The following is a 27,324-nucleotide window of genomic DNA, read 5'->3' as shown; positions in this document are numbered from 1 at the left end:
GCAAATTTTAGGAGTATAATCTGTAATCACTAATTTGTATATCTAGCATGTTCTTCAAGTACTTCATCGCCTACTTTACTCCTCACAAATATAAAATATAATGATGGATCCCTCACTTATGTTTGTGAGGGTGGAGTAGGGAATAACGTAGGAAAAGTAATAGGTGATCCGGACTGCTGATAGAAACGGCGGTGTCAAACTTAAGAGCGTTGACACATTAATTTTGAATAAAATGTTTGGATATCCTAAAGAGTAGTGGGATTTTTCTAATAAATACTATATTTGCATCCTCTAGTCATAATAGCAGTAAATACTATTCCATCGTCTTGCTTTAGCTTTATACGAATTTTAAAAAAAATGTGAGTTCTGTTTTTATATATTGTTATAAGTACATATAAGTCTACTATTTAGTGGGGCGTGAGGGTTCGCTTACGAAGAAAAAAAAATTAATTGAGACTTCAAATCGTGGATATTCCAAAAATTATAAAATGAGATTATTATTTTCATTTTCCTTTTGCAAATCATAATTTAAAAGGCATCCACACATGTTGAGAAACTATGTATCTATATATTGAACCAATATATAATCACTTCAAAGTATAATTCCAGCAAAAATATATAGCAGTCATTCATTCAACGACTAATAGCCATTTTTTTAATTTTAATTCATTTATAGAAATCAATTTTCTTTCATTATTAATAAGGCATCCACTAATAATATTTTAATTATATTTTTTTATTCGCTTTTATTTTATGGATTTAATGTTAAATTTTTTTATCCATTATTAAGATTATTAATAGTTAAGGCTGTGTCAATAGCCAAGGCCCATTACAAATTAAATGGACTAAGAACTTAGGTTAAGCTACTAATGGGCTAACTATAGTAGACTAGCTATAGTAATGTATCTACTTTATAAAATCATAGTTTATCTAACTATTTTATCTATTATGCATATGTAGTTGTGTGCCAACTACCAATTTTGCATCATCGACATTAATTATTTATTTTATTACCAACAAAAGTTAACATAATTCAAACTCATAGTAATAGTTTAGTAGTAGCACTTGATTGTATTTAATTATTTTAATTGAGTTTTCAATCTATAATTCAAATTTTTCACTCTTAAGTAATGTATTAAAGTAGTAGTATTAATAATGACAGCATTCAACTACACTTGGACCACAAAATGTAACCAACCTTCCCATCATTCTACAACCACATCTCATGTAAGTAATAGATTTAGATTTTTTTTTGTTGCTAGACAAATTCAATGACTATTTCATGTACTGATTTCTTATGAACAAGATTAGTTGATAGAGATTTTTAGAAAATAAAAGAAAGATTAATTGATAGATTATAGTTTTAAAAAATAAGAAGAATGATGCAGTAGGAATAATATCGATTCACGTGATGTTTTTGTTACATCCCTCGTGTGTTGATGTTGTTATCGATTATATATACAAATTCGGTTAATGTGTTATTTATTGAATGAAATATGGCGTTACACGCATTGTAATGCATTCATGTGCGATAACATTGGTTATACCATATATATCCGTATAGTAGGGTCGGAGCTCGATTCGCCTAAATATTTATAGGTGTTCGAGATCGACTCGAGTTTCTGTTTTCTAGTTCGAGCTCGACCCAATCACCCAATTATCAAGCTACTAAAGACATGCATATTAGCTTGATTAAGTGATTGATTTAAAGTTGGTGAACAAACTCAGCAAACAAGCCCATGAACATATTTGTGAATAAACTAATACAAATATGTTAACAAGCCCAATGAACTAAGCAACATTGCGCTCTAAATAAGCTATTTTAGGTCCGAGCCTAGTTTCAAGTGTAGCTAAGTTTATTTACAACCATATTTTTCCTTCTCCTCTTGGTAAAATATGTTTGAAGAAACTAACAAAAAGTTCTATAAACTCTTTCTAAGTTGGTAGAAATATTTTTAAAAAATTCAGAGATAGTTTGATCAAAATTTGACTAACCAATAATGCTCGTAGATAAAAGATGTGTTGTAGAGATCTTCATCGTTAATTTGACATACAACAACTATAAAATGATACTAGAATAATCAAAATGTTAGAACATCAATAACATTCCATTTATGCACCTAAAACAAATATAGAGTAGTTTTTTTTTAACTTTCTTACGCACTACTCATTTTTAGTATAAATTAATTAAATTTTTAATTAATGAAAAATAGAAATCTTGGATATCAATGAAAACAAGTTAATAGAATACATATTCGAACTACTCTTATATCGAATATAGAAAATCGATGATGTCCTCTTAGACCATGACCTAAATCTAACGCTTGCGTACATATTTTAAGTATGAAATTTAAACATTTTCAAGGCCAGGGCATATATCTAGGTCCACTCGGACAGATTTGATTGTCCACATCTCGACTCATAAAAAAGCAAAATGTAGAATTGAAGTGTGCCACAACGAAGACATGTACATATAAAATGAATTAAGAATATTATTATTATACGAATTTATACTATATGGAATAAATTTGATACTATAAAATAAAATGAAAATACTCCAATTATAAAATATTTTTTTCTATGCTTATACATTCCAAAATTTATATTCTACCTTATAAATTGAACTACTTAATTAAAACGTGTACATATTATTATGTCTTAAGAAAAGACATCATTATACATCATACCTTAAGTGGGCAATGGTATAAGCCACCATAGTAAATAAATATACTAAATTGTGGCTACAATTAAATTACACAAAGTGGATTCTCATTCCTTTAGATAAGATATATATCAATCTTGAACCGACCCATATGATATATACTTCATGATTTTGATCCATTTACATTTTACTTCATTAGCCAAACCATAATTAATTAATCTTCTTAATTAAGTTAATGTCACCTTCCAATATAGGTGGCTTTGTTAATTGTATAAATTATTTTACCTATAACAAGATAATAATCTTAATTAATTCTCTTTTAGCAGCCATAAGTTGCTGATTCAGTACTTATCACGCCAAAAAAGTAATTCATGCAAATTTTTAAAATTATCGTGTAGCATAATTACATCACATATTCACATGCATTTTTATTAAATCCATTTAAAATGATAAAAACACAAAAAGACTAAGATTGGTAATATTTCAAATTTATGATCGAATTATTCGGTTTTTAGTTGACAAATTTCGAAAGGGGTCAAACCAATCATTAATTTGATAGTCAATTCCAATCATTATATTTCGAGTTAGTGATCATGGGATATGCATAATGCATATGTTCACTTCATTTCTAGAAAGACACATTAAAAGTTCAATTTTTTCAAAAGAAAATAATATAGTATAAATAAATATCCACTTTATAATTGAATCCACTTATTTTACTTGACTTTACGTGTATCACCTTCACTTGTTTTCTTTTAGGTTTGAGTTGATAAAGTTGTCATATTCATATTCATATTATTATTATTAGTACTAAATTTTCAATCACAATTACGTACGATTAAAAAAATAGTTATTGTGTTAACCCAAGTAAAAACAAACATTTATATACGATGTAAATTTCGTATTGAAATATTTATATTATGAAAATTATATCAAATTAATTAAAATGAAATAGTTAAGCTATGGTTATAATGAAATTTCCAAACTGATTAAAAGAATGAAATGGAAAGGGTGTCGACGTCTAAACTCTAAAGTGTGAAAATCGACCATATATTTGGTGGAGAATTCAGCATAGAATTTGCTAACTATCACTAATTATATTGCACCATTATATATAGTGGGATTTTATAACGATTATAATCATACCTACTAGTAAATTATATGACACCCCATCAATTGATAATAAAATAACACACTTGTTTAAATAAATCAACAATTATCATACGTAACCTTTATTATTATATGTCAAAACGTGGGAGGATCGACATAAATTCACACTCTTGTTCTCAAAATTATCTAAATAAACCTAGAAGAGACTTCTCATTGCATACAATATTATATCACATGACTATTTTGGATTATATGCTAGATTGTGAATTTTTATATTAGGTTATTTTTGAATTACTACTTCAAATAGAAATCCTCAATTCTAAGATAGAGAAATATATTATCCTCCACTACAATTGAAAATATGTAAACAATGAACTTGTAAAGAAGCACTAAAGCCTACTATATCATATATTTTGACCAATGATATGCCATGTATATTTTTATATTTAAATTTCACGTGCGCCAACTTACGCTAGTATAATCTCATTTACAAAATTGCGCACTCCACAACTATAAATTTGCCTCAATCCATAAACATTTTTCAACCACAATTATCAAATCTATTTCCTTCACTATAAATTGGCTCGTTTCATTAACGATTTCAATCGCACTTATCAAATCTATATTTCTTCACTACAAATTTGATTCAATTCATAACCCTTTTCAACCAAAATCATCAATTATATATCCCTTTCTAACTTTCATACATATTATACTTCATTGCTCTTTGAAGTAGTCCTTAAATCTCAATGACTATGACTTTAAAACTAGCCTTTGCCATTGCAATATTGCTAACCATTTCATTCAACCAAATTGTTTTCGGTGACATCGGGACCGCTACTTCCTACGAACCTCCGTACACACGTAAGTCCACTATTTTTGTTACATTTTTACATGTATAGGAATGTCACCGGTTCAAGGCTCTAAAATTCTTGAACCGGAACCGAATTAGTATAACTGGTACGCCGGTTTTGAAAACATGAAACTGCTAGTCTGATTCTGGGTCGAATCGATGTTTTTAGTTTAACCAGTGACACAGATTTATTAATTTTATTAGTAGGCTAATTAATTAGTATACTTACATACCAAAATATTGTTGTGCAGCTACAAGGTGCAATGGCAATAGAGCCGACCAATTCCCATCAGGAAACTTGTTTGTGCAAGTGAGTGAAGGGTTGTGGGACAACGGCGCCGCTTGCGGCCGCCGATACAGGCTTAGGTGCCTTAGCGGCAACAACCGGCCTTGCAAGGGGGGCACGGTGGACGTGAGGGTGGTCGACTTTTGCACCCGTAGGCCATGCCCTTCGACTATAGTGATGTCAACCGATGCCTTTGCCGCCGTCTCCAAATCCGCTGATGCTAAAATCAACATCGAATTTATCCAGTAAGTTAGACATGGAAAATAAATGTTTTTTGCATGAGGATTGATAAATGTTTATGTTTTTAATTTTTATTTTTATTTTTGCAGGATTTGACATGAATTATGGGCATTGCGTGTTTGCTGTGGAGAAAGTAATTAATTTGGAGGCAATTATTTTGAGTAATAGTACTAGTATATGGATGATAAACTTCTAGCCAATAGATTATGTGTTTCCTATCTTTATTAGTAATTTATTTTGTGTTCGTATTATGGTCTAAAATATGAGTAAATCACTTTGCATCTTAGATTATGTGTTTCTTTTATCGAAATTAATTTATTTTGTATTTGGATGATGGGCTCAAATATGTATAAGGCCCAATGGACTCCTCAAAATTCATCTTGTGATATTAATCAAATTTCAAAATAATTTCTAAACATGTATAAGGCCCAATGGACTCCTCATAATTACTCCCTCCGTCCGCGAATAATAGTCCCGTTTTTCCATTTTAGCCCGTCCGTGAATAGGGGTCCCGGTTCACTTTTACTATAAATGGTAATAGTGTCTCACCTTTCACTAACTCATTCTACTCACATTTCATGTATAATTAATACTCTTTCCGTCCCATAAAAGTTGAGTCGTATTCCTTTTTCGTCCGTCCCAACAAAGTTGAATCATTTTTTTTTTTAACTAAAAACAAAACATCTAATCGCTCTTATTTTATTCCATCATTTACTTTACTCTCTCTTATCTTTCCTACTTTTTTCATCTCTCCTATTTATTTAATATAAATTCTTAATCTCCGTGTCCAAAAGTTTTGTCTCAACTTTTATGGGACGGAGAGAGTATATACAAGTGTGATCCCTACTCCATCCACTTTTCTTACCATTTTTTAAAACCCGTGTTGCCTATGAATGAGACTACAATTGATGGAGTATTCATTAAATCAAATTTCAAATTAATGTTACGAATCGACAAGATTCATCAGCCCACCATCTGTTCGACCAAATTCCCCAACCAACTCCAATTTCAAAATTCCTATCAGAAATGGCGTTGGCAGCTACGAGATTCAGTTCATCAATCTCCCGCCACCAAATCCGAGCTCTCTCCCGTTCATCTTCTCCGAAATCGAATCTCGAAGAATCGATCCGAGCAGCAGTCGAAGCAAAAGCATACCGCGAAATCCCCCAAATCCTCAACGCATCAACGGAGCCTTGCCGGAACCCTAACCCCTTCACATTCCTCTCCCAATTCCCCGAGCGCCGCCGAAGCGAAACCATCGATGAAATCCTCCAGTCCTTCATCCCAATCCGGCCGCGCTCCCAGCCGCGGAAGGCCTACTCCTGCCTCCTCTCCCTCACCCTCGACCCCTCCGTCGACCACCTCCCCCTCGCCCTCGCCGTCGTCCAGCGCACCCTCCGCTCCGGCTGCCTCCCCCCGCCGCAGTTCCACCTCCTCCTCTCAAAATCGTGGCTGCGGCGACGCCGCAAGGCGTCGCCGTCGCCGTCGCCGCAGCTAATTTTGTCGGAGATGAAATCGATCGGATACACCCCCGATTGCGGCACCTGCAATTACCTAATTCTGTCTCTCTCGAAAATCGATCAATTTGGGGAAGCGATGGAGGTGCTGAAGGGGATGGGGAGGGCGGGGTGCGTCCCCGATTGCGACAGCTACGGTGGATTGATCGCTGAGCTGAGCGAGGCGAGGAAGGTGGACGCGGCGGCGGAGGTGGTGAGGGAGATGGTGTGTGAGGAGGGGGTGAGGCCGAGGGAGGAGACCGTGGCGAAGGTGGTGGGGGCGATGAGGGGGAATCGGGAGGCCGGGAGGGCGGTGGAGATGGTGGAGATGCTGGAGAGAGGGGGGGTTTGGGGTGGGGTTTGGGGTTTATGAGGGGGTTTTGGAGGGGTGTTTGGAGGAGAAGAGGTTTGTGTTGGCCGGGAAGGTTGCGGCCGCGATGTGTGGGAGGGGGTTTATACCGTTTATACGGGCGAGGCAGAGGGTGGTGGAGGGGCTGGTTGGGGTTGGGGAGGTGGAGCATGCTGCTGTTGTGAGGAGGAGGTTTGCAGAGATGAGTTCTTAGGGATTCTACACGAAGAAGAAGAAATTGTGTAACGAAGGGGGTTCTTGTTGTACGGATGGTGGTTCGGACTTGGAACGAGCATGGATTGATCGTTGATGGTAAAGTAGGATGATGGGTCGCGAACTGGGGTTCGATTGATGACGAAGAAAGAGAATTCTTGGTTCTGTTCTCGGACTTATGGTGGAAAAAGGGATTGATCAAATTCTATTGGACACGTACATTTGTTATGGATCGTGGACAGTGATTCGATTGATGACGAAAAAGGAGAATTCTTGGTTCTGTTCTCTGCCTCGATTGATGGAAATGAAGGATTGATCGAATTCTAGTGCACAACGTAGATTTGTTTGTTTGTTTTGAGTCTTGTTCGAGCCGGACATGATAAAACACTATCATGTCCGACCGGTTTCACCGGGCATCCTGTATATTGCTGAATAGAGCTCTCACTCTGCATAAATTGGGCATACAGGCATCCCAGCAAAGTTTAATCTTGCTAAAGAATTTGGTCATTTTGTGTTAGTTTAGAAAAATTCTTGTGATTTTTGACTTTTTTGAGGTTGAGGTGATTTGTAATATTCATGTATGAAAATTGGGCTTGATCCTGAGAAGTTAAGAGAAATGGGCTTTGGTGATAAGTATATATGGTACAATGGGTCTTCTCTTCATTCATTAATTACTAATATAGAGGATTAGTACTAAACAGTTTGTTATAAATTAATTAAACAACTTTTTTTATTATTTAGTTAATTATGGATTGGAATTTGTTCACAATCAAGAATCCAATTCAGATTCATGAAGTGTCTTTCTCCTTTGGCGTTTTTATTTGACGCATTGATGTCTTCTTCAAAATCCACATTCTTTTTAACAAAAAACTATCCGAGAGAGTTAGCAGCCATCAGTGTCTAAGTTAGGTGAGATAAACTTGCCACCGTATATGAAATTCAAGAATGTCACCATCAAAAATTTTCTACACAACCAAACAAAAAAAAAATAATGTATGAAAATTAGTGAAGGAAAGAGTAGGAAACCCTTCAAGGTTTAACAAACCTTTAGAAAATAAAATAAATCAACACTGTGATTGAATTAAGTTATGATTGTAGGTATTGGGAAATAAATTATAATCATTTTATACATTAATAAGATTGAATAATCATGTGATGGATTATCTAATGACTCATATGTAAGACATGTGATTTTACACTGGACTCGAATCATAACAAGTGATGAATAAAATCAGAAAAATCAACAATCAATAGTAAAAACAAAACACGAACATCCATTATCATCATCATCAACACATAACATGAAATAAAAGAAACAGTTGACTTCACGATCACTAAAGATTGAAAGAAAACACAACACACATTAGGCAACAAACTCAATTAACATTTAATCACATCTTATGCACAAACCTAACTCTTCATTAAGATCTTGTCACTTTTCAATCCATGCAAGTTAGAATTTCAATAGCTAGAAGCATGTGGATCGTGCTAGCCCATGTTTATTTCTTTAATTGTACAGCAATTTATTCAAATCCCATATGCAAAAGTCAACTATCCAGAATATTAAAGTACCTAATTTAATTATACTTTCAACTAACCAAATTAAAACAAGAATAATCCCATATATGTAGCTTGTACTTCCAACTATGAGATTTGCCTTTTCAAAATCGTCACCCTTTAATTCTTGACCTCTCAAATTATCTTATGAATATTTTATTTGAGGAAGTACACCAAAATAATTTATATATTTATGTCCATATTTATAAGTTATCTTGAGGTTTACTTTCTACCTAAATAAAGAACTTTTATAATCTCAAAAAAGAAGCCCCTTAGACCATTAAAAGCATCATTTAATATACTACTACTACTATATTACTACTAATTGGTGAAATGTGAGGGAAAATTGGTGAAATTTTTTTTGGTGAAATGTGGCCCATTTTAGGAGTCACAAGTTGAGACCGTCATGAGTTTTTAAGAAATGTAAGGGAAAATTGGTAAAAAAAATAGTGAAATGTGACCCTCATTTTTATTTAATTTATAATAAAATGTGTGAAATAAAGTTAATGAAATGTAAATCCTTTTACCATTTATGAAATATTTTAACTGAGACGGTGGAGTATTACTTTGGTCCATCAAAAGCGTGAAACTTTATGTTTTAGCCTTTTAGGAATACACATCTTTATAACTTACTCTCATAATACTTCCTTAAGGCCTATGTCATCCAATATATTCCTCTATTTTGTATTAATAGAGACGTTTTATTTTTTGCATTTATTTTGATAAAAATAATATAATAAAGAGTTAAGGTAAAGAAAAAGTAAATTAAAAAAGAGAATAATGTATAGAAGACTTTATTAAGATGGAACGGAGAGAGTACTTAGAGTAATCGAATATGTAAATAGAGGGATTTTCATAACATTTTCTAAGTCCCTTTGTCATAATATTTATACAAAAAATGTGCATAAGATCAATTAAGAAAGAAAAGGTATATTGCTCATTTATCTTTTTAATAAAAATAAATACATTTTTAAAAAGTATTGAATTGAAAGGAAAAATTATAACATGAGAATGCAAAGAAAAATAATTAACATATTGGGGAATACTTTATCTTTTCCTATTATAGAATTGTTTTTTCATGAAAAAGGTGAATATGAAGTTCTTTTTTATCTTTCAATTTACATTTTCCTTTCAAGTTTTTCTAACGAACTATAGGATAGTAACCTCACAATTGATAGTCAATTGTCAAAGTATAAAGTCAGCTAATTACATCAATGCATTTTCCTTTTCTTGGCATTTTCTTATCATGACAAATTAGTTTTCAATACACTATTATTGGAAAACAAAATAATACTACCACTTCTGCTATCTATACTAAATTGGTGGATAATATAAGAGCTAAAACCCCTAATTGATTTAACAGTAAGTGAGCAAAACTTAGTTCCAACTTCAAAGTTAATTTAGATATTTTAGGAAAAAATAATTGATTTCTATTAAAAGAAAAATAACTTGGAAGGAATGAAGTACTTTTATCCCAATTCAATATTCCATACAAATAATACAAAACAAATAGTACTATTTGGCTCATCTGATCAAATGAATGCCACAAAATGGATACAAATTCATTAAATTCAATATGCAAATTTGTAAAACTGTAAATAGAATTAGAACAAATTGAAGAAAATTAACATGGAAAAAGGAGAAATTTGGAATGAAAAATCCATCAAAAACACCTTTTTTATGCCAATTATGTTACAGATATAAATGAAGTGTACGAAAAGAAGGAAAATTCAAGCAGAAATTACCAAGATTGAGTAAATCCCCAAATTTCTCCTCCTTCACATTTATTCCAAGAAAACTCTGCTAATCCGTAACCTAATTTACACAAAATCCCCAAATCAAGCCTGCGAATCTCCCTTCTTCCCATCCCCTTCTCTCTCCGTAATCAGCTTCGCCGCCTCCTCATCTGCAGCGGCCGTCTTCTTCTGCGCCTCCTTCGCCTTCAGCGCCTGCAATTTCGAGTGATTGTAGTACGCGACGCCTAAAAACGCCAATCCGTAGCCGATCAGATTCACCGGCGTGACGGTGTCCTTAATCACCGACCACGAGAAGGCGATCAGGAGCCAATCCTTGACGACTCCGGCGACGTTCATGGTCAGCGCCGACGTCTTCCCCACGAGGAGGAACACGGCGAGGTTCAGCGCGAAGGCGCAGAGGCAATTGGTGCCGAAGATGAGGAAATCGAAGTGGAAAGCGGCGGTCTGCTGCCTCAGCAAGGGGAATTCGACGATTAGCCACGGGATCGAGAGGAAGAGGAAGCAGGAGGGGGCGACGTAGTAGAGAGACGTGATTGGGTTGAGATTGATGCCTTTGGAGGTGAGGAGGATCTGAATCATGACCAGCCGCGTCGCCTCGAAGACGACGGCGCCTAATTGGAGGAAAACTCCCCAGGAATCGTATTTCGCCTCGCCGTAGGCGGCGATTGCGACGCCGACGGAGATGGCGAGCATGTTGGACATGGTGGTGGACTTGTAGGCGTCCTTTTTGAGGAGGATTCCGATGGAGTAGACGGCGACGGGCATGAGCGCCTTGAGCATCTGGATGAAGGAGACGGAGAGGTAGATGTAGGCGGAGTTGGAGAGCCAGAGGGAGAGGGAGTAGAGGGCGCCGATGGGGACGACGGAGGAGAGGTAGGTGCGGCGGGAGAGGGCGGCGGGCTCGACGAGGCGGAAGACGCGGACGGCGGCGAAGGCGAGGGAGGAGCAGAAGGCCATGTGGATCATGGTGAGGGAGATGGGGAAGGGCCAATTGTACAACTTCCGATCCAGGATGTACTTGTTGTAGACGATGACGGTGAAGGAGAGGAAGATCCAGATCGCGACGTACATGTAGGAGAGCAGGATCTTCTTCACCACGCCGTCGGAGAGGGCGCCGCCTTTCCCCATTGCTTCCGGCGGCGGCGGCGGCGGCGGCGGCGGCGGTGGAGATTTGGGGGTTTTGGGTTTCTAGAGAGAGAGAGTAGTGTGGAGTTGGGTTTGAATGGGTTTCGAATTGGGGTTGAAATTAGGGATTTTGAGGAGATGGGAGGGGTGTGTTTGTAATTTCACTTGGGAAGAGATCTAAATGTGGATTTTTTTATTTACATAAAGCTAAATAGTATAATAATCTTTTTTTGGATTAAGTAAGTTACCTTGAGTCTTTTTTGGTTTATTAGCATTTTGTAAATATGTTGGCTTATAAAAGGGAGAATAACAGGTTAAATTGCAAAATTTGATCAAATTACTAATTAAGTAAATTTGAAAATGAAAATTGAAATACTACTATTCATTTATGAAAATTCATTTTTTTCGATTGCTTCAACCATATGCAAAACGGTATCTTTTGGTGATGCTCAAACGATGTTATATTTATTTATTTATTTTCCTTTCTTTTTTTTTCGTTGCTCATTTTAGTGAAACAAAGTCATTTTTACTTTTTAGCTCAAATATAAGGATTGGGTATAAGATTTTGATATTCTATAATTTAATACTCAAATTTAGCTAATTTTACTGGATTGACTCGAATTTGGCTAAATCTCGTGATTTAAATGACTATCGCTATATCTTTTATAATATCATGAGCAATGTAAAATTTCTTTTTTTTTTCAGAATGGGTCGTCATAAATTAAAAGGACAGAGAAAATGAATGTTCATAAAATAAAAAGGACAGAAAATTAGGGTTGAAATTTGGGTTTTTTATGAGTTGGGATTTCAGTTGAGGAAAGAGATTTGTGGTGAAGAAATTAGAAAAGTAGTATAAATGTGGATTTTGCGACTACTTGGTCTGGCGAAATGAAGCATAACTGTATAAGCAAAGTCAATTATGAAAAATTAAATGTTTCTGCAAAACGTTGAAGACTTTTTATTAATAATAATGTCACATTTATTAGTTTTGGACAGATATTAAGTGATGACCAAACTTACATATAATGAAATAGGAGTATCATTTTAAAAACAAAATGAAAATGAATCTAAATAGTTAGATGTGGACTTGGTAAAGTTGTGGGCCTACAAGTTAGTATCAAACCAGGATATGCTGAGAATAGGCCCATAGTTTTAATGCAATCATTGTTTATTCACTTTCCTTTTATTCTTTTTAAATATTGTCGTATATAATGTCATACACTACTACTAATCATTTATATCATGAATTTTGATCAAATTCTAATTAATTCCACGAAGCTGCATAGTAGAATATTAAATCACAAAAATTTATAATTTTTTAGTTGTCTCATACGTATACTACTATAAAACGATATTTTGAAGATGCTCAAAATAATATCGTTTAACTAAAATACTCCTAAGAGATATATTTATATAATTAAACAACAATGTTTTAAACACTACCGAATATGTCGTTTTGTATATGCATGAATCAATCGAGAAAACTTAGAACTTTATAATTTAAAATTTTATTTTTAAATTTTATGAAATTGATAGAATTGAACTAATTATTGTAATTTAAATGATTATTATATGTATTGAAAATGATAGGGAGACAAAGGTGAGGCTGCCATGGAAAAGAGCGTTGAAAATTGACTTTTATAAATGGGTTGTTAAAATTATACTTTCATTTTATCTACAATAAAAAAAATTAATTTGGTAGCTGGCATGAGAAAATTAGGTGAGTGAGAGAGTGACAGAAAAAGATCAATAGAAAAGTATACATAATGGATGTCAGTTTCTTTATAATTAGTTTGGCCTTAAGTTTTGTCATATTGAATGAAAATGAAAATGTTGTAGTAGTACCATTATTATCTATCACTAATTGTTAAATTTATTTCTCTTTCTAAATTTGAATGGTGAATTTGAAAAGAGGTTTCATTTCCGAAAAAAAAGTAAATCATTATTATATTTTATTACCTTTTATCTCTTTCTCACTAATAGTCGAATTATATTTTTTCTTTATTAAATATTTCTCTTTCTACTTAAACACGTTAAATAACAAGTACTAAAATTTCATATCACCCCACAAGTTTGATATCTTAACCCGGATGGATGAAATATTTTTATTTTATCTATAATCCCACTTCAAGTTAAAGTGGACTCTTGGTGTGTGGTTTATTAACCATCAAATGTAAGGCATTATGACACATTATGTATTAACTAAGTTACTTATTAAATACTAGTACCACTTAATTTGACCTTTTATCCTCTTCCTCCATTTGCTCCCACAAAAGATTAAATCCAGATGGACCTTGTCTAACTTATAATGATTTATTTTGAAAACATACTTCTTTTTTGTGAAAAAAATACTATACTATTTCATTATGTGACACTGAAAAAGCAAAAGGTAAAACATTCGATGTCATTTTTCAAATAGAGAAAGTGAAGTCATACCATTAAACAAGCCATACACACTTGGCTATTTGACAAAATGTAACCTAGTATTTAGTAGGAATCACTAGATTTGACCCAACCAAATCTTTGAAATCCAGTTACTCAACAAAACTACAATCCAGCATAATACACGAAAGAATATTAAAATGACAAATTAGCCACAAAAGCAACGACAAAAAAAAATATGATCACCAATAATCTTTGTGACTGATATCTATCATCATAACATGTTTCTGTGGCATTAGAATGTCCTCAAATTCTCTAGGAGAAAAAGCATACATGGGATAAAAGGTCTACCCTCAGCTGCAAAAATACAAGGAGGGAATTGGAAAACTAGAACTGATGTTGCACTGCCTCTACGAGGAGCTCCTTAGGATGGCACTGCATACGAGAGGAGAAACATTAGCTAAACTGCGTGTATCAACCATTAGTTTCGGTTACAGAACATACACAGCTCTGAGAAGCCTACTAAAATTGGCAATGTTTCAGTATCTTTGATTTTATTTATTTTTTTTTGGGGGGGGAGGGGGGTGCAAAACTTACTGTATGTCGATGTATCGATTTGCTCAGGAAGCTCCTTAATATCAACTTCAAACCTCTCCTGAACCTGCAACACAATAAACTTTAGTATGTGTGTTCACAGCCAAAAGTAAGTATTTTGTAGAATGTTTGTCGAGCATCAATAATACTAACTTGATTGAGAACATCTGAATCAGATGCAGATGCAACAAATGTTATGGCCAGCCCTTTGGTGCCAAACCTCCCAGCTCTACCAACCTAAACATTGAATAGACAAAATGGGGAGACCCGAGATCCACGTTAGTAATTCAAAATCGATTGACACTATGTTAATTATGAAGGGACAAGAGAATACAGAAAGAAGCAAAGAGTGTACCCTGTGCAGATAAGTGTCTGCGGAATCCGGCATATCATAGTTGATCACAATGTTAACTCGCTCAATGTCGATTCCTCTGCCAACTAAATCTGTAGCTACCAAAATCCTCTTATGGCCTTCTTTGAAACTCTTGTACCGAGTTAATCTGCATTCTCAAATGTCATTACATTATTGGTCACAAAGATGATACAGTTGACATGTGCTTCTGAGTTCATTTCATAAAATCTTTTAACACATAGTACAACCCCTAATGTTGACAAGATAACAACTAGAGAGTTCAGTGAAGCATCTACAAAAATCAATGTACCAAAGTGACAGAAAATCAAATGAAAAGGCTCAGTGATAGAGAGCACACACCTTTCTTCCTGGGACATGCCAGAGTGAATGCATATAGATGGGAAGTTGCACTCCACGAGCAACTTATTTAGCTCCGCAGCTCGGGTGACACTTTTGACAAAGATGACCACTTGATTGAAATCCAAGGCATCGAGCAGATCATTTAACTTCCGGTTTTTCTCTAGCTCACTCAATTTGATGTAGTGCTGCCATGAAGAGCCACCAAGTAAGTAAAATAATAATTCAAAGTCCAGATAAGCTCTAGGAATATTGAATCCAAACCTGAACAAGACCATGAAGGGTCAACTTGGCTTCATCATCCACATATATTTCCATTGGCTGAAATGAAGAAATGTCATGGTAAAGCATATTAGGAGCCATCTGAAGCTAAGGTATCCAGTATGAAATGAATGACGATCTAAAAAGGTCTGATTTTAGGTTCTGGGCCGTCAGACTCATCTCCTTGCAGTTACTTCACAACTCGTGCCAATTGAATGTCACCAAGACTGTTCTCAAAACTATTATGAAATTCATGAGCTAAGTAAACATGAACTTCACTCTGTATCCTCATTCCCTAAATGCTCCACTAGAAAGGGAATCTTAAAAATAAAATAAAAAAGGATGAACCCAAAATGGCAACTAAAACAACAGCAACAGTGAGAGCGGTGCCCACAGCTATGGTACTTGGCCACTTCTTATGAGTTATGCCAACCTATTGAATCTTTAAAATGAACCGTCACTTCATGTCAGTTGGATAGATTAGCACAACATGCTTAAGCATACTGTGCATCAGCCACTGCATTCATAAGCTAGTGTCCACAGCAGAAATCTGGGGAAAAGGAAACATGGTAGACGTCTAAAATTCAAGGACTGGCCACAGGACATTACATCTTGCATGAATTTCTTGCAAACAGGTCGAATCTCCTTGCTGAGAGTAGCTGAAAACATCATAACTTGCTTGTCATGAGGGGTCATCTTGAAGATCTCCTGCACATCCCTCCGCATATCTGGAGTTGGATTAAACAAGTTAAAGAAACTCACTTTCACTAGATATGAAGAAATAAGGTGGCTGTCAAGTTAATAGCTAACCAAGAGACTCGAGCATCTTGTCACACTCATCCAGTATGAAATGCCTCACATTTCTCAGAGAAAGTTCCTTGTCTCTAGCCAGAGCAAGTATCCTTCCCGGAGTTCCAACAACAATGTGAGGACATTCATTCTTCAGAAGATCCTTGTGCACTCTGATGTTCACACCACCATAGAAAACAGCTACCTTGATATCCGGTAAATATGTGCTGAATCTCTCGAACTCATGACAAATCTGCAAGCCAAAGTAGACATTTATATAAGGAAAATGGGCTGCCAATCTATCCACAATACAAATAGTGTCAATTGCTGAAGACATACCTGGTAAGCTAATTCCCTCGTATGACACAGGACAAGTGCAGCAACTTGGCCTGCAACTGGTTCAATCTGCTGTAATGTTGAAAGAACAAATACAGCAGTTTTCCCCATACCAGATTTGGCTTGGCAGATGACATCCATTCCCAGAATAGCTTGAGGAATACACTCATGTTGAACTGGCGAAGAACCCAAAAAAATTGATCCAAGGAAGCCTCAATTTCAAGTAAAAAAGTTTTTATTATGCAACTTCTCCAAGGTAGGGTGATAATAATGATTTACCTGAAACATATATCATTTCAAACAGTCGTAAGTCTCTTTTTAATACAAAAGAAGGCAGGCAGGTTAAGAAAGTCTGAGGTTAAGATTCTCATAGATTAAACTTTCAATATAACTAATTTGTATACAAACTATACAGTATTAACTCTCATTTCCGCTCAGCAAACTCAGCACATCTAGTAAATACTACCACATAGTATTTCCAAACACAAAAAACGCATCTTGCCTTCGGACGGATGTTCAAATCCTGAGTCAACAATAGCACGTAAAAGCTCCGGTTTCAAGAGGAAGTCCCTGAATCCTGAACTGTGGATCCCCACATATCCCCTGTACACAAAACGCAAAATAATGCAAGTTAACACCTGCATATATATAAATAACATCCTAGATTCCTAATATACATTTCTTCCATCTCATGAGTCGTGATTAGCAAAATTCATGAGCAAAGATACCCGAATTCAAGCAAAATAACTAAAAGCAGCTATGGTTTAATATAGGCTGAACTCTGTGACTGTCATAAACAACTAGACAATTTGATAAACAAATTAATACACAAAACAAGTAAAATATTTAGGGCAGCGACCAAAATAGCTGAGTAACTGATAATGATAATTAAATAACAAAATCTCTTCAATTGTGGAAACTCACTTCTTCACGGTCTCGCCGTTGAGCTTGGCACCGACGGAATCAGGTGCTTTCTCCTCTTCTTCCTCGTAGTCGAGAAGCTCCTCCTCGTAGGCTTCGGTCTCCTTCGTCTCGCCCATTGTTTCTGCTGCTGATTGAAGCTCTACCTGTCGAAGAACAAAATTAAATCTCCGGCCACTTGATTCAGCAAATATATTCATACATAGCTCGAAGCGCACACACTTGAAGAGACGTGATCTGAAAATTTAGGGTTTATCGCTTTGCTAACCTGCTGAATTGAATTAGGGATTACGTGATCGAGAACGGTTAGGGTTAGAATTCTGATTTCTGCAGAGAAAATTTCAAGGAATTATATAATGCGAAATTATATTTATGGAAGGGAGGGTTTTATTCTCAAAATAGACAAATATAGATTTTTTGTAAAAATGGGAGATTTTTTAAAAAAATTGAAAAAATGGTCAAACGAGTTTTTATTTAATTAAAAATTCATTTTAATCATTTTTACAATTTTTTAAAAAAATCTTATATATAAAATTTAATGTGTCGAAGTGCCTATTTTTCAATGTATTGTTCTATGTGTTTTTAACTTCAGATTAAATGATTTTCATAATTTAATTGTAATCTTATAACCTCAATGTCAAAGTTAAATTTTGATAATGTACAAAAAATAAATACGATTAATCAAACTATATTGACTACGCTTAAATAACATGTGGACTTAAATGGAGTAATTTACAATCCACGATATATTTTATTCTTATTTTCTAAAATCTCCATTCCACTTTTCATGAATTTCATCAAATATAAATTCTTATAAAAGAAGTAATTTGTTATTTTAAAATAATATTTATTTTTAAAAAATTGAAATCGATATTTTTAATAACCACGATTAATCTATAAATATATAAAAAGGGAGTTTTTTTGAGAAAATAATAAGATTGTCATTATGATTTTTTTTATAAAATTAGGAGAATAAAAGATTTTTATTTATTGATCTCCTTCCACAACTCACGCCATGATCGCCACTAATTGTTACTCTTTCGATTGTAATCTATCTATAAATATATAAAAAGGGAGTTTTGGGGAAAATAACAAGATTGCCATTATGAATTTTTTTATAAAATTAGGAGAATAAAAGATTTTTATTTATTGATCTCCTTCCACAACTCACGCCATGATCGCCACTAATTGTTATTTTTTTCTCTTTTGATTGTAATAGTTAGAGTACCGTCTGTTTATGATTTAAGAATTTTTTCTCATTATATTTATAAACTCACTTTTACATATATATAAATATTTTATAATAATTCTAAACTTTCAATAATTAATAATATATTATTTGTGAATTTACTTCATTTATTATTATATTATTGTTTACAAGGTTAAATTGTTGTATACATTTATATATATATTTATATTATTTTTTTTAATTCAAGTTAGTAAGTAATTAATCTCTGTGCATAACACGGTTGTTTAGTGTGTTAAATGGACAGATAATAAAATGAAGAAAGTATATTTTTTTAGAAATATGTTATTTTTAGTGGGAGTATTTTTTTTGTTTGAATTTAAATTGCATCTATTTTCTTGCAGAAAGATGATGGCAGTTCAGAAACAACAGACATAGACAAAGCAGTTTGTGAATGGGAAGACAAGGAGTTGATGAGCAGAGATGGTCAAGCACAGCTCAAGGCTCCGTTTTTCTTCGCCTCGTTCGACCAACGGAGCGACAAGGCGGCCGGGGCGAGCGCCTGCACAACCCTAATAAGGATATGTATACAGACTACTAAAGAGGAAAGTAACACTTTAGACAATAAAGAGGAAAGATTTGTCTTACACAAAGTACTAGTCACCAAATGCACACACAACAACCCCATATTTATTTTCCTCTACGGCACTACGTAGAGCTGCACAAATCGAACCGGACTGACTGTTAACCACCTGTTCAAAACTCGAGATCTGGAACTGGAGCGGCGTTTTTGAACCGCCGAACCGTTCGGCGGTTCACACGGTTCTGTTCAGGTTTAATGAAATGCTAAACTGGAACCGACAGTTCAAATAAAATTAAAAAAATATATATTTATTATTATAAAAATTCATTTTTATATTTAAAATTAATTTTTCACAAATAAATAAATACAAGAATTTCATAATAGCCCATATTTATTTGTTGGGCCTATAAATTCTAAGAAACCATTCTTGGTTGTTTCTCTTTTATAGAGATCCTTTAAATATTTTATGTTTCACTTGGGAAAATGAAATAAAACAAACGCCCTCTCATTTTCTCTCCCTTGCTTTAGAGTTAAATGGTATCAGTAGCACTAAACACATGTTTGGTAGTATCCGGTCAACTCAACATATTCTATTCACAGGAAAAAAAACATATTCTAAAAAAATAATAATCCTAGTTAATTAGTAGTAGTAAATTTCTTGAAGGAAATATTTAAAGATTATGAAAATATCGAAATTTTCATAACTTGATTTATTTACATAATAATTTTTGTTGAGCTATGTAATTTGTTAGAATTATAAGTTATGCCACTTAATTGCATAAATTCAAAATAAGATGCGACAAGATGGCTTTGAAATGGTAATAAAATTGAAAGAAGAGAAAACATTGTAAAAGGATAAAAGACAAAAGTATAAGATCCAGAGTATTACTCCCTCCGTTCTATAGTAATAGGGGCGTTTTTCCATTTTCGTCAATTCCATAGTAATAGAGTCATTTTCCTTTTTAGTAAAAGTCAACACATTTTTCCACACCTACTTTACTCTCTCTTACTTTTTTCTATCTTCATCTCTCTACCTTTTTCATTTTCCACTTTATTCTCTCTTTACTTAACTCACCTAACACAATTTTTCTTAATCTCCGTGCTGAAAAGTTTTGCCTCTATTACTATGGAACGGAGGGAGTACTATATTAGCATGCAAAATATCCATCGATCACAATGTTCCCTCAAATACACGCATGCATGAAACAAAAAGAAAAGACATTAAGATGCATAGCTAATTATGGAAATGTTCAGAGACTAAAATGAGGGAAGTAGCATTTTGAACACTAAATAGGAAACGATCAAACAAATGCACACAACCACCCCTCTTTATTAGTATTTCCCTGCCTCTACCAATACATTCAGAAATCATCAAATCTTGAGAGAGAAACAGAAGAGAAGAAGAGAAATGGCGAAACCCAAATCATTCTTCATGTTCTGCATAGGCGATTTTGCGTCAAAACTGGTAAGAATTCTTAGTACTTAGACCATCTCCGACCATTCCACTAAACTCAAACTCAATTTAGTGTAAATCTCACACTAAATATTGATTTTACTACAACCATTTACACTAAACTCGAACTTAAAATAATATTCTCTATATTATGCCTTTTTCACTCACAAAATTTGAAATTTTTTAGGTTTTGGTTTAGTGTTGATATAGAATTTTCTCAAAAACCAAAAATAGGATTGGTTTTTGATTACTATTGGAGCTAAATACCTATCCCATTTTAGGTTTTAGTGTACCATTAGAGATGGTCTTATAACGTTAATTTAGTGTGATAAATAATTTGGAAACACGCACGCACGCAGCCTATACCAGAATATTGGATCTTTGATCCACGCATCGTTGTCAATTGTCACACACTGATATGTGCAGGACCAGAGCTACAAACTGAAGAGCAGCCAGTAAGGCCGATTAGGTTCGTGAAGAAATTGAAGGAGTACCATTTCTTAGATCAAAGACTGGTGATCACATCAAACCATTCATGATATTTTTGTACTCTATGAAACTGTATTGATGTTTGATGATTTGTAACAGGAGATCCCAAAAGAGTTCTCTAGTGCGACGGCGGTTGGAAGTGAAGACAAGATAAGACTACAAGATTGGAAAGGAAAGAAGTGGACGATCTCCATAACCGACCGGAACAATGGGATTCGTGCTTTTAGCGCTGGATGGAAGAGATTCCTGAATGCGAACAAGTTGAAGGTTGGAGCAATCTTGTTGTTTGATTTCGACATGGATTCTCGTGATGTGATTAAGGTTGAGGTGCTTGGAGATCAAGAAGGACAGGGGATGCTTGATCGAGCTACTTATGGAGGCGTCATTCCCTCTGTCTAGTTTTTATTTTATCTTGTTTTTGCCTCCACATACTCTATGTTTGCTACTATTTTTATTTTAAACTAAGTACGCTTATTGCCTAATATGTCTAGAAATTTGTATTTGCAATTGTTTTAAATTTATATTACTAGTATCTAATTAAGTCAATTGCCTAAATATGTCTTGAGCAGATTTGGTTACAATGCATTATAGTACATCCAATACCCATATGAGTATCGTTATCGTGTCATGAAGTGCAACCCAAATTTACAGCCATATTCATAAGTCATAACATTCATATGTGTTTACAGGAGTCACAGGAAAAAGTGTTTTGAGTGGTCATGATACGAGTTCCAGAAAAAAGTGGTTTAAATGGTCATGATACTTATCATTAAGTGTTGATTTGTAGGATGTTCTTAAAAAATTTTGATCTAAAGTTGTCATTTAAGTTTCAACTACGTTAGTTTCTTTGGCTTGTGTCATATGTCAGGATAATTAACAAAAATCAACGTCAGTTGTATGTTGTTGTATAAAGAGTCACGAGTCGTAAATGATTGAATATTTTAATTTATAATGATTAAGCCGATGGCACTGATAATTTTACTGTTAATGTTTTGTATAAGGAAGTTCCAATACCTATAATTTATTGCTTTTTATCTATTGTATTAAAGTGTATGACTATCACTTTTATGTTTTTAACATTATAATCTAAATTAAATAATTATTTTATATTTTTATTTTAGATATTATTACATCTTAATATGATAACACTCCCTCTGTCCGGCATTAGGAGTCCCTCCCGGTTGAGTTTTGGTGTGGGTTTTAAGAAATGTTTGAGTGTGTAATAATTGGAGTGTATGATAATGGAATATGAGACCCATTTGTATTATTATTTACTTTATTCCTTGGATGTGTTTTTATTTGTGCTTTTTAGTGTATTTTATAATATTTTTATTTCACTTTTTATGAAAATGTTTAACCTGGATCCTAATGCCGGACGGATGAAAATGGTCAACCGGAACTCCTAATGCCGGACGGAGGGAGTATTATTATTCTTCTCTTTTTATCATGTTACTTTTATTAATCCATAAAGTATATTTTTAAAATTACAAACAATAATGTTTTCCTAAACCCTATTTGGAGGTGTTTAGGAAAATAAGAGGAATTTTAGTGATATTCAAGGAATTGTCATTTAAAACAGATATTAAATGAATTAAAAATATATAAATCATGTAATTAAATGTTAGTTGGTTATTTAATTTCCATAGCCAGTGGATTAGTGATATACTTAGTGGTAATGTTGCACAATTAATATTTCTATTTGTTAATTTAGAAAAAAACAATAACATGTGTATATAACTGTTTAACTAATCAATAAAATGTGTATTTGCTGATATGGGCCACCCCACTAAGTAATTACCAATCAAATATTAATAGAATAAATTAGGTAATTTTCTATCTTCTTCACCCAGTCGCTAGAAAACGCATTTTATATTTTTAATAATTATTTTATATTTTATAAGTTTATGATTTCAGATTTTGATATTTTTATGAATTTATAAAATTATTTTACAGTATAAAATAAATTTAAATAAAAAAGAGTCGTGGGTGGATGATACTAGTTTGAATAAGTATTCTACAGTAACAAAAAACAAAAAAGAAAAAAACATAAAACGCCCAAATTGGAGAAGTGTTAGGGTTTTGCACTACTTCCTCTTCTCCGTCGCTCACTCCGTTGCAGTGGAATTCACCGGAAAATTGGTAAGCTTTGTGATGAACTCAACGTCTAATTTTTCATATATATTGTTACCTTTTTCCCGTCTGTGATTTTTCAGCTTTGATTACATTTTTAGTTGCTAGCAACTGTTTGCATTTTGCTAGCTCTTGTTCTGGTTCGGAACTATATATGCTTCTATGTGGGTTGAGTCATGATTGCCGTTATAAACTCGTATTATCTCCTTAATCACTGTCAGCATTGTTTGTTTTAGGTCGGGTTCGTTTGGGACATGTTATTTGGATTTTTTGGGTTTTTTTATGTAATGTATTTGCTAGTTTTGAAGAGTTTGTTTTGACTTTGAGTGATTAAATGGCTGAATTATTGTTTGCGGTTGCTGCCTGAATCACGAGTTATGCTTTGGTTGCAGGTTTTGGAGTATTTCAAGCCATCGATTTTTATCCGAACCTCCATAGGAGAAAAACAAATAGGAAACTATCATGGGTTACGCACAGCTGGTCATTGGCCCTGCTGGCAGTGGAAAGGTGTGGTGATCTGGATTTATTTATTCGTGCATTTTCCGGTTTACTATGATGAGTAATGCTCTTGACTAAGATGCACTATATCCGGTTGTTGCAGTCTACCTACTGTTCTAGCTTGTCCCAACATTGCGAAACTATTGGCCGATCAATTAATATTGTAAACTTAGATCCAGCTGCTGAGAATTTCGACTATCCTGTAGCGATGGGTGAGACCCTGCAACATTTTGGTTTATTTATTGTTGTTAGTACTGAAACATATTTCGATTTGCATGACCTTAATCTGGACGCTTGTTTTCAGATATTAGGGAACTCATTTCGCTGGAGGACGTCATGGAGGAGCTTGGATTGGGGCCAAATGGTGGCCTTATTTACTGCATGGAGTATCCTTCACTGTAAATGATTCCATTCAGTTCTTTATACTGTTAATTTACGATTTAGTGCTGTCTCAGTTTAGTTGCGTCTCTTACAAGAGCAAACTGTGATTATCAGTTGAATGGCGTGTTGGTCTTTCATTACGCTCTATGAAACTTTGTACAGCCTTAACTACCTCAGGCACCTGGAAGAAAATCTGGATGAGTGGCTGACAGAAGAATTGGATAATTATTTGGATGATGATTATTTAGTTTTTGACTGCCCAGGTAGCACAACTTTTTCCTGACATTTTTGTCTCTATGTTCAAGAACTTAAGTCGTGCAATAGTACTATGATATTATAGCCATGCATTCCGATGCCTCAATTTCTTTTGTCATTTAGGCCAGATTGAACTCTTCTCCCATGTACCTGTGCTGAAGAACTTTGTGGAGCATTTAAAGCGTAAAAACTTCAATGTCTGTGTTGTGTACCTACTTGATTCACAGGTACTTATGCATGTATTATAGCAAATTTATTTGCGTGGATGTCCATTTCATCTCTATTTATACTGAAATCCTATCTTGTACGCGGTATTAGTTTATAACAGACGTCACCAAGTTCATAAGTGGGTGTATGGCCTCACTCTCTGCCATGGTTCAACTGGAGCTACCACATGTTAATATTCTCTCCAAAATGGACCTTGTGAGAAACAAGAGGGACATTGAGAAGTCAGTGCTGCTTTCATTAAATAAATCTTTTCCGTCATTATCTTAGCTTAAATCTGTTTTTGTTTGAGCTGATATCACTTGCTGTGCTCCCTTAGTTACTTGAATCCAGAACCTCAGACTCTGCTGGCTGAGTTGAATCAGCGCATGGCTCCACAGTTTGGGAAACTTAATAAGAGTTTGATTGAACTGGTATGTTTCGATATTGTGGTTTTCACAGTAAAGATATTATATGAATGCAAATGTTACCTATCTATGTTAGGAGAACTCTTCTAGTTTCGATGAGATGCATTGGTTTGTCTTAGCATCAAACGAGAATTGGTTTGTCTTTGCCATTGGGATTTTTTTAACAGCTTCAAAATTGTGGCCTCAGGTAGACCAGTACAGCATGGTGAGCTTCTTTCCTCTTGATCTGAGAAAAGAGAGCAGGTATAATACTATCTAATTATGCATCCTGTGGCATGATATTTAGCTTGTGACATGAATAATATGAATGTTAAAAGCAAATTTATTTTAGATGTAGTTGTGAAACTAATATTACATTTTGTTGATGCAGCATTCAGTATATTCTGTCACAAATTGACATGTCTATTCAGTTTGGGGAAGATGCAGATGTAAAGGTTAAGGATTTTGATGAAGAAGACGACTGAACAAGTATTTTGAATTCAACCAAGAACAATGTTTACATTTGTTTTGCCAATTAAGATTCGTGCTTAAAGCACCAATGTCACTCTTATAATCATAATTTAGAAGCTTTGCATGAAATTTTTGATCTGATTTTGGAGCGAAACAGCAGCATCTGAGTTCGGATTCCATACGTGAAAAACGTGCTTTTCTTCCTCGGCCTCATGTAAAAGCACGTTTTTCACACCTTTCTTCTTCAGAAAATCCACATACATAACTCCCCTCTCTTTCAAAAAATCTATTCCGGCAACGAACACTGCTGTCGCCGGAAACAACCCCCACCCCACCTCCGCCTTCTCGAAATTGCAACTGTGGAAATCCCGATCCGCCCCGTCAGGCAAGCTTAGCTTCCAAAACATGTCGTTCATCTTGACCTCTTCCACCGAGCCTGCTTCTGCCTCCAGCTCTGTCCTCGCCTCGCTGCCAAAATACGGGTGGATCGGTATAATCCCTTTGATTGAAATCTTGGAAATTTTTTCTCCAATGAATTTTATAGCGACGTTGTGGGCGATGTTGCCGCCAGCGCTGTCGCCGGCGAGGAAAACTCGGGATAGGTCGGCAGCGTCGAGCCACGGCTCGGCGCCGGAGCTTAGCCACTGGAGCGCGGCGAAGCAGTCGTCGTAGGCGGCCGGGAGCTTGTTTTCGGGGGCGAGGCGGTAGTCGACAGAGAGGATGATGGCTCCGGCGGCGGCGGAGAGGTTTTCGAGGAAGACGTGGTAGCCGAGCCAGGTGGTGGAGCCGATGCAAAAGCCGCCGCCGTGGAAGTAGAGGAGCACCGGGAGCGGTGCCGGCGGCGCGGCAGCAGAGGGGAGGAAGACTCTGGCGGTGATGGGCTTGGAGGGGTCGATGGTGACATCCTTGGAGGTGGCGGAGCAGGCGGCGGCTCGGTGGGCGGTGCGGACGACGGTGCCGTCGGAGAAGACTTGGAGGAAGCTTGGCGCCTCGGCGATTAGGGACATTTTAAGGGGGACTTAATTAAGATGTTTTTTTAAAAAAAAATTGATTAATATGTGCTCTAGAATTTGTTGGGTGTGGCTTTGATTTGAGAGGGGAGATTAAAGTTTGTTGTGATTATGGTTAAAAGTATTTAATTATAGGTTGGATGCTGTTAATTCATTTGGATTGAGTGAGAGAAAAATGAGAGAGGGTAAAGCATTGTAAGTGCGTGAGTGTGTTTATTTAGTTCTATTTTTTTTTTTTCAAATTGACATTTTTCCAATAACTTGGCAGTTGGGACGACGATTTTGTTGATATAGTTTAACTTCTGATAATAACAAGAAAAATAATTAAATAAAACAATGTCAAACTAATGAAAAAACTAGAATCTAGATATATATTATGGCTGCGTATTTTGGGTGTGTTATTTAAATTGTTGATTAAGATTTAAGAAGTTGATGATATTAACTAGTACTACAAAATAGACACATTAGAAGATAAAAGTATACAGCGTTTCTTTTGCTCGAATAACTAAAAGTGGCATGAACGTTGTGTGTGATCCAATGACATGTATGTGTTGACATGGCGAAAGTGTGTCAAATATTCTTTAATTTTAAATATTCAATCCATTTTTTTTTACATT

At 34.9% G+C, this 27,324-nt stretch overlaps 7 protein-coding genes across 9 annotated transcripts; 4 read left to right on the top strand and 3 right to left on the bottom strand.

Annotated features, from left to right (window-relative positions):
* The first annotated feature begins 4,335 nt into the window (after positions 1–4,335).
* LOC125211968 (EG45-like domain containing protein 2) lies at positions 4,336–5,561 on the top strand. Its single transcript, XM_048111944.1, has 3 exons — positions 4,336–4,636; positions 4,877–5,156; positions 5,241–5,561. The coding sequence occupies exons 1-3, from the start codon at positions 4,522–4,524 to the stop codon at positions 5,245–5,247; spliced, it is 402 nt and encodes a 133-aa protein (XP_047967901.1). The 5' UTR covers positions 4,336–4,521; the 3' UTR covers positions 5,248–5,561.
* A 536-nt stretch (positions 5,562–6,097) lies between these two features.
* Positions 6,098–7,842, top strand: LOC125211967 (pentatricopeptide repeat-containing protein At1g06270). Its single transcript, XM_048111943.1, is given in 2 exon segments — positions 6,098–6,999; positions 7,001–7,842. Coding segments are annotated over 2 exon segments (1,032 nt in total). The 5' UTR covers positions 6,098–6,177; the 3' UTR covers positions 7,211–7,842.
* Positions 7,843–10,418: 2,576 nt separating this feature from the next.
* On the bottom strand, positions 10,419–11,758 carry LOC125214718 (probable sugar phosphate/phosphate translocator At2g25520). Its single transcript, XM_048115849.1, has one exon. It carries the CDS (start codon positions 11,649–11,651, stop codon positions 10,605–10,607), a length of 1,047 nt encoding a protein of 348 aa, XP_047971806.1. The 5' UTR covers positions 11,652–11,758; the 3' UTR covers positions 10,419–10,604.
* Positions 11,759–14,252: 2,494 nt separating this feature from the next.
* Positions 14,253–18,002, bottom strand: LOC125215101 (DEAD-box ATP-dependent RNA helicase 15-like). Of its 2 annotated transcripts, none has more exons than XM_048116412.1 (12): positions 17,909–18,002; positions 17,644–17,786; positions 17,222–17,322; positions 16,723–16,895; positions 16,405–16,636; positions 16,204–16,322; positions 15,598–15,654; positions 15,337–15,521; positions 14,980–15,124; positions 14,778–14,861; positions 14,628–14,691; positions 14,253–14,465 (listed from the first exon to the last, which is right to left on the bottom strand). In XM_048116412.1, the coding sequence occupies exons 2-12, from the start codon at positions 17,757–17,759 to the stop codon at positions 14,455–14,457; spliced, it is 1,287 nt and encodes a 428-aa protein (XP_047972369.1). In that variant the 5' UTR covers positions 17,760–17,786; positions 17,909–18,002; the 3' UTR covers positions 14,253–14,454. The 2 variants fall into 2 exon arrangements, with proteins under 2 accessions (XP_047972369.1, XP_047972370.1); XM_048116413.1 differs by having other exon boundaries at positions 17,863–17,947.
* A 272-nt stretch (positions 18,003–18,274) lies between these two features.
* Positions 18,275–21,750, top strand: LOC125214722. Its single transcript, XM_048115855.1, has 5 exons — positions 18,275–18,298; positions 19,231–19,435; positions 20,704–20,874; positions 21,289–21,377; positions 21,451–21,750. Exons 1-5 carry the CDS (start codon positions 18,275–18,277, stop codon positions 21,748–21,750), a joined length of 789 nt encoding a protein of 262 aa, XP_047971812.1.
* Positions 21,751–23,347: 1,597 nt separating this feature from the next.
* On the top strand, positions 23,348–25,836 carry LOC125211154 (GPN-loop GTPase 3-like). 2 transcript variants are annotated; one of them, XM_048110861.1, is made up of 10 exons: positions 23,348–23,490; positions 23,874–23,988; positions 24,083–24,191; positions 24,284–24,365; positions 24,538–24,623; positions 24,739–24,842; positions 24,934–25,064; positions 25,160–25,253; positions 25,435–25,490; positions 25,618–25,836. In XM_048110861.1, exons 2-10 carry the CDS (start codon positions 23,944–23,946, stop codon positions 25,709–25,711), a joined length of 801 nt encoding a protein of 266 aa, XP_047966818.1. In that variant the 5' UTR covers positions 23,348–23,490; positions 23,874–23,943; the 3' UTR covers positions 25,712–25,836. The 2 variants fall into 2 exon arrangements, with proteins under 2 accessions (XP_047966818.1, XP_047966817.1); XM_048110860.1 differs by having other exon boundaries at positions 24,284–24,377; positions 24,523–24,623.
* Positions 25,808–26,771, bottom strand: LOC125211153 (probable carboxylesterase 17). Its single transcript, XM_048110859.1, has one exon. The coding sequence runs from the start codon at positions 26,702–26,704 to the stop codon at positions 25,808–25,810; it is 897 nt and encodes a 298-aa protein (XP_047966816.1). The 5' UTR covers positions 26,705–26,771.
* Positions 26,772–27,324: the final 553 nt, after the last annotated feature.

Source organism: Salvia hispanica, chromosome 3, assembly GCF_023119035.1.
Source record: "Salvia hispanica cultivar TCC Black 2014 chromosome 3, UniMelb_Shisp_WGS_1.0, whole genome shotgun sequence".
Taxonomy (NCBI): domain Eukaryota; kingdom Viridiplantae; phylum Streptophyta; class Magnoliopsida; order Lamiales; family Lamiaceae; genus Salvia; species Salvia hispanica.
This window is presented reverse-complemented; position numbering and strand designations above follow the sequence as displayed.

Coding starts and splice junctions, on each gene's coding strand:
- LOC125211153 (XM_048110859.1), bottom strand. CDS start 26,704: ATGTCCCTAATCGCCGAGGCGCCAAGCTTCCTCCAAGTCTTCTCCGAC.
- LOC125211968 (XM_048111944.1), top strand. CDS start 4,522: ATGACTATGACTTTAAAACTAGCCTTTGCCATTGCAATATTGCTAACC. Junction 4,637..4,876: donor CTACGAACCTCCGTACACAC/GTAAGTCCACTA, acceptor ATTGTTGTGCAG/CTACAAGGTGCAATGGCAAT.
- LOC125211154 (XM_048110860.1), top strand. CDS start 23,944: ATGGGTTACGCACAGCTGGTCATTGGCCCTGCTGGCAGTGGAAAG. Junction 23,989..24,082: donor GCCCTGCTGGCAGTGGAAAG/GTGTGGTGATCT, acceptor CGGTTGTTGCAG/TCTACCTACTGTTCTAGCTT. Junction 25,491..25,617: donor GATCTGAGAAAAGAGAGCAG/GTATAATACTAT, acceptor TTGTTGATGCAG/CATTCAGTATATTCTGTCAC.
- LOC125214718 (XM_048115849.1), bottom strand. CDS start 11,651: ATGGGGAAAGGCGGCGCCCTCTCCGACGGCGTGGTGAAGAAGATCCTG.
- LOC125215101 (XM_048116412.1), bottom strand. CDS start 17,759: ATGGGCGAGACGAAGGAGACCGAAGCCTACGAGGAGGAGCTTCTCGAC. Junction 17,323..17,643: donor AACGGCGAGACCGTGAAGAA/GTGAGTTTCCAC, acceptor TTTTGTGTACAG/GGGATATGTGGGGATCCACA. Junction 14,692..14,777: donor ATTCAGATGTTCTCAATCAA/GTTAGTATTATT, acceptor ATTGTGTTGCAG/GTTCAGGAGAGGTTTGAAGT.
- LOC125214722 (XM_048115855.1), top strand. CDS start 18,275: ATGTCAAAGTTAAATTTTGATAAT. Junction 18,299..19,230: donor CAAAGTTAAATTTTGATAAT/GTACAAAAAATA, acceptor ATTTTCTTGCAG/AAAGATGATGGCAGTTCAGA. Junction 20,875..21,288: donor GCGATTTTGCGTCAAAACTG/GTAAGAATTCTT, acceptor TGATATGTGCAG/GACCAGAGCTACAAACTGAA.